Source organism: Canis lupus, chromosome 14, assembly GCF_003254725.2.
Source record: "Canis lupus dingo isolate Sandy chromosome 14, ASM325472v2, whole genome shotgun sequence".
Taxonomy (NCBI): Eukaryota; Metazoa; Chordata; class Mammalia; order Carnivora; family Canidae; genus Canis; species Canis lupus.
Genome location: NC_064256.1, coordinates 42,977,247 through 42,987,249, shown reverse-complemented (window position 1 = coordinate 42,987,249; position 10,003 = coordinate 42,977,247). Strand labels below are relative to the sequence as shown.

The following is a 10,003-nucleotide window of genomic DNA, read 5'->3' as shown; positions in this document are numbered from 1 at the left end:
CTGCTGCTATTAAATTATCCTCATTAAGGGCAACAATCTGCTCCAGTTTTCTGTCTTCAGGCCTAGCCATTCAGTAAAGACTTGTTGGTTACCATCTTAAGTCTCTGAACATAGAGGCTCCAATTCCTGAAACTATTCCAGCACTGGCTAAAATGTTCTGCCTTGATGTGAAAACCCAATGCTTTATGTCAGTTCTGCAGGTCTTCTCACAAAAAGCTTTTCATATATGTGAAGTTACTTTTTCAAAGCTAAATTATTCATTTAACTCACTTCATGGAATATGGAAAATAGCAATAGTCAAGTGAGTTTGTCATTCAATTCACTGAACACTTGCAGATAATGCAGGATAACGAATAAGTGATATCAGCAGAGCAAAACATTCTGTATTTGGTTTAAAATTCAATTTTTTTCTGTTTTGCTTCTACTATATATAGACACGAACACTATATAACAGGCTGAAGATATACTAAAGTGCAAGATTAAACTGAATGAATGAATGAATACATGACGCAACTTTTTGAAGAAAATGCTCCTACTTAATTACAGATTAGTTAAGAACACAATCTTAGGAGCCAATATGCTTGGGTTCAAATCCCAGTTCTACCTAGGAATTAGCTTGACAAGTCAAGTTTCTTAACCTCTCTATAACTCTGTTTCCTCACCTGTGTAATGGGGATAGCAAGAGTCCTGAGCTCAAAGGGTTGTTACAATAATTAGATGAGTTATTAATAGATGTAAAATGTTTACAACAATGTCTGATACATAATAATGCAACATAAATGCCAACTAATTATGATTAGAATTATAATATTATACTGCATTATTATTAATATTAATATTAAAATATTAATATATTTTACTGCATTACCTAAGAACATACTTGTAAAGTTTGGGTAAGAGTACAGAATCTGATTCTGTTTCCTAAATGCATGACCTTGGTCTGTTGTGCATACTGCTTCTTAAAGTCATGAAATTAATTACTTTGGGCCTCAGATTTCTTAGTGGTAAAACGAGGTAAAACGGGGTAACATGTACTACAATGATTACATATATGTACATGTGTGAAGTTCATACCAATCATATATTTCACAGATTTAAGCACTAACCTAAAATTAAATAAGCTAATGTGTTTTAAAGTACCAAGAATGGAGAAGTTACTCAATATGAGACTTTCTTCAGGAATCAATATACTTGTTTTCTATGTTCTCTTTCCATGTGAGTTTTCTACACAGTAACCTAACCCAATGTCTGGGACACAGATGGACAGATGGATGGACACACAAACACTTCAATAAATAAGTGAATGAATAAAAATGATGGCTAAGAATGTATAACCCAGGTAACAATTTAATAAGCAATTAAAAAAGAAAAACGGAGAATTACCTATAAAACAGGAAGCTGATGCTTAATCGGAAGGGTGCTCAGGGCAAGATCTATTTACTTCAAACCATTCATCTATGCAGCTAGAAAAGAACAAAACCAGAAAAACTGAAATACTTATGTTTAATTATTTAGATAATAGCCATAATAAAAATTCTTACTTCTTGACCTTAATATATATTTACAGAAAAAATATTTTAAATAAGCATATTTGCCATATGTAAGTAAAATATGAGGATCTGTTTATTACACTTTGATCTTAATTTATTATTATTTTTAGTAATCTCTACACCCAACATGGGGCTTGAACTCACAATCTTAAGACTGAGTGGCATGCTCTATACTCTTCCCACTGAGCCAGCCAGGCATCCCACATTTTGATTATTCAAAGAAGTTAAGGAAACAACCTTTGCAAAGTTACACTATAAAGTAGTTTAAATAGAACAACCCTTACCAAAAGAGAATCTAAAGAACTACCACTTAAGCAGTATTCAAAATTAAGTGACAAACATGGACAGATATTTCTCTCTTCAAAATATTCATTCATGCAAATATCAATCTGTTCATGTCCCTAATCAATGTAATCAAACCATTTTAAAATTCTAATTCTTAACTGTATCATCTTTTAAAAGACTATATTCCTCCTTTTTTGTTTTTTTAAGGTTTTATTTATTTATTCATGAGACAGAGAGAGGCAGAGACATGAGCAGAGGGAGAAGCAGGCTCCCTGTGAGGAGCTTGATGCAGGACATGATCCCAGGACTTCGGGATCATGACCTGAGCCGAGGGCAGATGCTCAACCACTAACACACCCAGGTGCCCCTAAAAGACTGTATTTCAATACTCACATATAAATATAGCCTTTGATTTTAATTCTATCCCATTCTACAATACATATACATACACAAATATACCATCATCTAATTGCATTTATAAAGTATTTTGTGATTAGAAGTTAAATATTAGGTTGCATATAATTGTCCTCATTGTAGATCTGCACTGTTTAATGCAGTAGCCACAAGCCACATGTGGCTAAATTTAAACTCATGATTAAAGAAAAATGCAGTTCCTTGGTCACACTACCGTATTTCAAATGCTCAAAAGCCACATACATGGTTACTGGCTATTCTACTAGACAGCAAAGATACGAAACATTTTCATCACTGCAGAAAGTTCTAGTTCACTGTGATAAATGGCAAGACCTTAATAAGGTTAAGTAACTTCCCAACAGCTAGGAAGTTACCCAAGTAGAATTTAAGCTGCTCAACATTCTCACTGTTGACACATTCTCAAATTTGAATATGCCACAAAGCTAGAAGGCTTGGCTGATATGCTTACAGGCAAAATTATTATGTATTATTCTCATACCACCTTATAGGATAGTTTGGTGGGTAAAAATAATGAAACAAAAAGGAAAATAAGTAACATATCTCATCCACATAATATTCTTTTAAATATCTAAAATAATTTGTTGCCATTAAGACTTGTCTAAATAATCATGCCCAAATTGGCTTTAGAGATGGTTTTCAGCCTGTTCTCTATCTACTTACTTGGCTCTAGCTGTCCTCTGGTTTACTGGAATATCCTTTAAAATTAAGTACTGAACAGGGGTGCCTGGGTGGCTCACTCAAGGTAAGAGTCCAACTCTTGGTTATACCTCAGGTCATGATCACAGGGCTGTGAGGCTCCCCACTGGGAGTGGAGTCTGCTTGAGATTCTCTCTTTGCCCCCTCTCCCCCTACCCTTGCCCCTCACCTCCCTCTCAGAAAAAAATGAGTAGTACACAAAATACTCCAGATATTTTAACAATTCACGGTTCCTAGGTGATTTAAAATGGGCACTTATTTTACAGCCATGTAATTTTGACTCATATTGAGAAATTATCATTGTATGTAATATTCCATAAATACAAGCATATTGCAATTTATGAGTCCATTCTTTTACTGATGGACACTTTCAATGATTCCATGGACATCTTATACATGTCTCTTAGAGCTGTTCTACTCAGAGTGGCCCACAAATACAGTACTAATCCATGAGCTGTTACCAGTTCTCAATGAGATAAGGAGCTTTTGAGTCAGAATACCCATTAATTTTGCCTCTAAACACACTTTTTATTTTTTTTTTAATCACTGCAAGTCTTTTTCAATGAAGACAGTATTATATTGATTTACATTCTGACTCAAGCTCCTTTATTTCACCCTGGACCTGCACACTGAGTAGCAGCACTGTCCTAGAGCACAAGATCAAGAATTCCTCCAGGGATTACACACAGGAATGGAATTACTGAGCTGTAGAATATATACAGCACATAGCTATTACAGAACTATTCTCCAAGTATAACAACTTACATTTGTATGTTTCCTGGCTTCTTCTTCTTCTTCTTCTTTTTTTTTTTTTTTTCTGAATTGACTTAACAACTTTTGCCAAATTTTCTATTTTGCCTTTTTTAAAATAGATTTACACAAATTATCCAAATATTTCAGCTATAATATAGTATACACATTTTTGATGATCCTTGTTTTCTACCAAATCAGACATATACTAAAACTAACAGGGTTTATGGGAAAACCACGTTAAGGCAGACCACTCCAATAATGCAACCTTGTAACCAGAACAAAGCTCTGTTTGTTCCAGATAAATAAAATACCACTGTAGATATAGGATTTTTATTTTTTATTTTATTATTTTATTTTATTTTTTTTTAATTTTTATTTATTTATGATAGTCACACACACAGAGAGAGAGAGAGAGAGGCAGAGGCATAGGCACTGGGAGCCCGAAGTGGGATTCGATCCGGGGTCTCCAGGATCGCGCCCTGGGCCAAAGGCAGGAGCTAAACTGCTGTGCCACCCAGGGATCCCGGATTTTTTTTTTTTTTAAAGGTGAAATCAGCTTGACATAAAGACTCAGTTGGTAGAGCATGGGACTCTATCTCAGGGTTGTGAGCTCAAGGCCCATGTTGGGTGTATAGGTTACTTAAAAATAGAGGACTAAGGAAGGGTTAATATTAATATGGGGACAAAAGCCCAATGCATAAAATTTGAGAACTATGAATGAAGTAAGCAAGCACTTCCAAATAAATCCCATGGCCTAACTGAACTGGGTGTTAGAATGTTCCATGGATGGGTATTCTTATAGTACCAGGCACACCTCATATACTGGGTGTGTTCAATTCCAGAACATGGCAATAAAGTAAATATTGCAATAAAATAAGTCAAATAAATTTTTTTGTTTTCCAGTGCATGTTCACACTTTACTATTAAAGTGTGCAAAAGCATGTCTCAAAACTATATGCATAGTAGATAAATCTATTATAAATAAATAAATTTAGATAATTTAATTAAAAATGCTTTATTGCGAAAATAGGCTAACTACCACCTGAGGTTTTAGAAGTCACAATCACAGATCACCGTAACAAATAATGAAAAAGTTTGAAATTTCATGAGAATTACCCAAAACATAACACAAAGACATAAATAGGATGCAAATGCTGTTGGCAGTATAGTACCAACAGACTTGTTCTATGCAGGGTTGCAGGAAACCCTACATTTTTTTTTTTTAAAGGTAGTATCTGTGAAGTGCAATAAAATGAAGCACAACAAAACAAGGTATACCTACGCTGTATTCTCTCACAGCTTGTTCCCATTTACGTTTTCATCTGTTTTTATTTGATGCAGCAAAACACTAATGTGCTGAGATATTTTCTGTATGAACCAGTATGATAATCTCATTATATTGTCACTGTTCTTCAACTTACCAACTGCAATGACCTAAACCCATTACACAAAGTTACTGAAGGAGAATATTGTTTCAGATACCATCCCAATAAATTGTTACGTGTAGTGAAAAAAATTCAGTCTGAGGTCTAGTTTTTACTTTTTCACAGTATCATGATGCAAGAAAGTTTTAAATTTTATAAAGTTTATCAATTTTTCTTTCAAGTTTCTATTGGAGGGGGGGGAGGTATCTTAGCCCTAAAAATATTTACCAAGAGGTCAAGAATATTTCTCTCCATTTTTTAAGATTTTAGCTTCCCTAGGCATATGTTTAGTCAACTGGGAACTGATTCTTATCTCAACTATAAAATAAGGCTTCAACTATTTTTCTATAACAATAACCAACTGATCTCAGTACCATTCACTGAATTGTTCACTCTTTCTCTACTGCTGTGATACCACCTCCGCCAAATCAATTTTTTTATTCATTTACTTACTATGTAATAGCAGCTATTATGTGCAAGTACTTTCTAAAATTTAACCCACTTAAAACCTCATAACTCTATGAAATTGGTACTATCGCCTCATTTTCCTTCCCTGAGGGAGGGAAAAACTAAATAACTTAACATATCACACAATGAACTAGTGGAAGGGCTGGGATATGGGGGGAAACCTTAACTCCCAAGAGTCCATGCTCTTAAACTCCATGCTATGCTGTCTCTCATATATGCACAAGTGTTTATGGACTTTATTCCTATGCCTATTCACATTTGTCTTAATTAATAGTCCTATAATATATTTGTACAGGGCAAGGCCCCCAGCAGTTTTCCTCTTCATGAGTATGACTGTTCTTACCATATGGATATCATCCATGTATATTTTAGAAACTTGTAAAATTACATGAAAAAACTAGTTGAGATTTAAATGGGATATTAACTACATAATTTGGGGTTAAGTGACATTTTTATGACATTGAGTCTTCCTAACCACAAAATGGTATACTTAAACTTTAGATCTTCTATATCTTTCAGTGAAGTTTTCAATCTTGAGTATCTTTTGTAGGATGTATTCTTAACATCACAGCTATTGTAGTTTCTGTGGCTGTTAATGTTATTATTCTATAAAAAAAAAGTTCTTTTTTCTTACTGAGATATGAATGCAACTAATTTTCATTTGAGCTCGTATCTGGCAACCCTGCTAAGTCCTAATTTTTTTTTTTTTTTTTTGGAAAGAGAGAGAACACGTGCATATATGCACAGAGAGGGAGGGACAGAAAGAGGGAGAGAGAGAATCTTAAGCAGGTTTCCATCAGGGATGCTCAATCTTATGACCAAGGGGGGACTGATCTCATGATCCTGAGATCATGGCCTGAGCCAAAATCCGACACTTAGCCAATTCAGCCACCCAGGGGCCCTTCCATTACATTTCTTCCCTAATCTACAAATTACTTAGAAGCATGTGTGAAGATTATTCATCTTTTATTACTGACATATAACTGGCCAAGGAACAGTTTTCTGTATGGTACCAATTTTTTGTAGTTTGCTAAAACTTGCTCTATGGCCTAGTACAGCATTAATTTCTGTATGCTTCATATGTACTTGAAAAGAAAATGTATCAATTGCTAGGTGCAGATATACATATACCCATTAGACAAACCTGTGAGCTGTATTGCTTGATTGTTCTAGGTCTTGACTCATTTTGTGTATATCTGTTTGACTCAATGAGGACTATGTTGAAATTTTCCATTATTATGACGTATTTGTCAATTTTTTTGATAGTTCTTTAAATATTTTACCTTGAGACTGTGTCCTTTGGTTCACTAAAAAACTAAATTTTTTAAAAAGATTTATTTACTTATTCATGATAGACATAGAGAGAGAAAGAGAGAGAGAGAGAGAGAGAGAGAGAGGCAGAGACACAGGCAGAGGGAGAAGCAGGCTCCATGGTGGAAGCCTGACGTAGGACTTGATCCCGGGACTCCAGGATTGTGCCCGGGGCCAAAGGCAGGCGCCAAACCGCTGAGCCACCCAGGGATCCCCTAAAAAACTAAATTTTATATACTTTTATCATATCATACTAGTAATATTTTGCTAAAATTTATTTTGTCTGATATCAATTTAGCTTTGTCAGTTTGCCTGTAGTTAATATTTGCCTAGACATAGTTTTCTATCTTCACTTTCATATTTTTCTATATCCTTATGTTTAAGTGTGTCACTCATCAAAAGCCTATCCCAATCTTTCAATCTGCTTTCAACTGGTAAGTCTGTTTTATTTAGATTTATTAAAATTACTGATACTAGTTTTATTTTCGCCTCCTTATTTTGTATTATTTATTATGTTCTCTATGCTTTCCCCCACTCCTGCCTTTAAATAAAATTCTGCCTTATTCCTTTCACTGGTTTGAAATGTTACAGTCTTCTATTTTTTTGTTTACCTTAACTAATTTTTTAATCTAAAACTTGTCCTGCGTTACTCTGAAACCAAGAATACTTTATGAGAATCCAGATGGGTGCTAGAGCCAAACAGACGTGGCTAAACTCTCAGGTCTTCCATTTACTAGCCACATGACCTTGGAGAGATTTCCTATTGTTTCTCGGCTTATTCCCTCAATTATAAAATGAGATTGTTACAAGATTTACATGAGATAACCTAGCTAAGCTGTTATAGACAATACCTGAGTAATAGTAAATGTTTAACGAATGGTGGATTTTTGGTTACAAACAGATTGGGGCTTAAATCTTAGTTCTAGCAGGAAATAAAAAGCTCATTATTTTTTAAAGAAACAGGGAGAGGGAGTTTCAATTAAGAAGAAAACTTTTTAGCCCTAAGGACAATGTGTTTGAAATTTTTGAGAAGCACTTTTTACTCTAATATCAACTTGGTTAACATAAAAATAAACTTACCCTTTATGATATATGCATAGACAAGGCAGTCGTGCTATAGTATCTCCCTGCTGCAATTCTTCAAGGCATATTGCACATTCCCCGGCATCTTTACTCAGTACATCCTCTGAGAAAAGAGAAAATGAATTCAGGACAATAAAACTGAAAGAAGAATTATGGGAACGCTAATTTATAAAGAGTGGTGACTGATATATTTTGTCAGAAATACATAAAACTCAGCACCCATATTTGAAATACTATTCATAAGTCAGTGAAAAATATTTACCTTTACTTATAGACAGCATCTCTTATTTCCATTTACATTTCATTGAGGCATTACAGTAAGCAAGAATAGCACAGAATCATGACTTGAAAAGGATTTTGCTATAAAACTTATCAGCAAGACTGTAATTTGCAATTTGAAATTTATTTTCCTTCTCTTACTAATCAATGTTAATTTGGTGCCCAAGATAGTTCAAAAAAAAAATTAGAGTCTAATATGGCTGAAAAGGCATGAAAATACTATTATAATTTTTAAAATTAAAAAATAACAAAATTGGGTAAGTCAAAGAGATCATTCTGAATAGGAGACTTCTTAAAAAGGTCTGCTTAACTCAAGAAAACCCAAAGGTAGATTAAAGTTTTTGTGTAGATTCTGAAAGGGACTTTTGGAAACTTGAGAATTTCAGACATGCAACAGTTCTTTTCAATCCTTTTCCAGAACAATGCCAAGCCAACACCAGGCAGCAATTAGACTGGCTTCCAGAGGGCCCTGCAGAGTGTTTAAAATACTACTATGGGTAAAACCCTTTACAAAGCAAAAATTCCTTCTGATCAAAAAAAAAAAAAAAAAAAAAAAAAAGGTTCCTTCAATTGATGTTTTATACTGAAAATTTAAATATTATATTAATGTTAAAGCTTTATTTTTAAAAGGATCTTGCCTAAAACAGAGTTATGTTAGCCAGATAAAATGAGGAAGAACTAAAACACACCATCGCTGGAGAATATGGAGAAACTGCTGAATGTATGAGAACTTAGTAAGCGTAGACAATAGAAAGCTAAAGCAGGAACACGCAGTATGAATTTATACCACAGATAACTAAATTACTGTCTGTAGAAATAAAAATCAAATAGGCTAAAGAGCAAAGACGACACCAAGCTCTATCTAAATGCTGAATGATAGCGCAAGGTAGGAAGTTCCTAAAATTCAGTATTTGTCTGGTACTCCCACACTTCTTATAAAACCAAAGAATTTAATTGTGCATATATCTGTAATCGTTCCTTGTAGAAAAATTCATTGTCTAAGAAGCAGTTCCCCCTTTGGTTACTTATTTTGAGACAGCATGCATAAAAGGAAACACAGACCTTACTGGGTCTATACCAGCAGATGCTAGGATTAACCGGTAAAGCTGGAGGGGTAGCAGGGCACCCCCTGTGAGGAAAGGTCTCAGCAAGAAGATTTCCTGTATTCAGAATCTATAGAATATGCTTGTGATGATTCTAGCTAACTACTGGGTAGTTCACAAGCTGATGTATCACAATCAGAGACTTGACCAGGATAAGTAAAGCTGGGTAAGTGGAAAATGCTCTTATTAACATTCCCCTCTAGTGTCCTATCCCCATTTCTCTCTTCTTCACCCTGGAGCTCCCATCCATTATCTTCACTCCACCCATCCAATCCTGATCCCAAATGTTTTCTTCCTTGTTTCTTGATCTCCATTTTCCTCTTATTGTTCTGGACATCTTTCCAAAGATGGGAAACCAGTTTAATTTAAAAAACCTAATTAGTGATTGTTAATTGGTATATTGGGACCCAGAAGGAAGCCACTCCAGTGGCCCCACCCATATCACAAATCTAAACCTAAATCATCCTGCACTTATGGAAAACACCTCACTGTAAGGCTATAGGCAGCTTATGTTACCATAGGAAACAGGAGGACCTCCTAGCCAATCATGCCCTGTTTTGGGGCTGCCTCTTCTAATATTTTATAGAAATCGCTCTTGGGAAAATACCTTGGGAAG

General features: G+C 34.8%; 1 protein-coding gene across 2 annotated transcripts in view; it reads right to left on the bottom strand.

The window, feature by feature from the left end:
- Nucleotides 1-10,003, bottom strand: part of ZNRF2 (zinc and ring finger 2) — a 108,585-nt gene that overhangs the window by 20,067 nt on the left and 78,515 nt on the right. For both annotated transcript variants that reach the window (XM_025464513.3, XR_007402081.1), the window contains 2 exons: nt 8,003-8,108; nt 1,384-1,463 (listed from right to left, as the gene is read on the bottom strand). In XM_025464513.3, coding sequence (XP_025320298.3) covers nt 1,406-1,463; nt 8,003-8,108 — 164 coding nt within the window. In that variant the 3' untranslated portion in view covers nt 1,384-1,405. Of the gene's footprint in view, nt 1-1,383; nt 1,464-8,002; nt 8,109-10,003 lie in introns of those variants that run through there.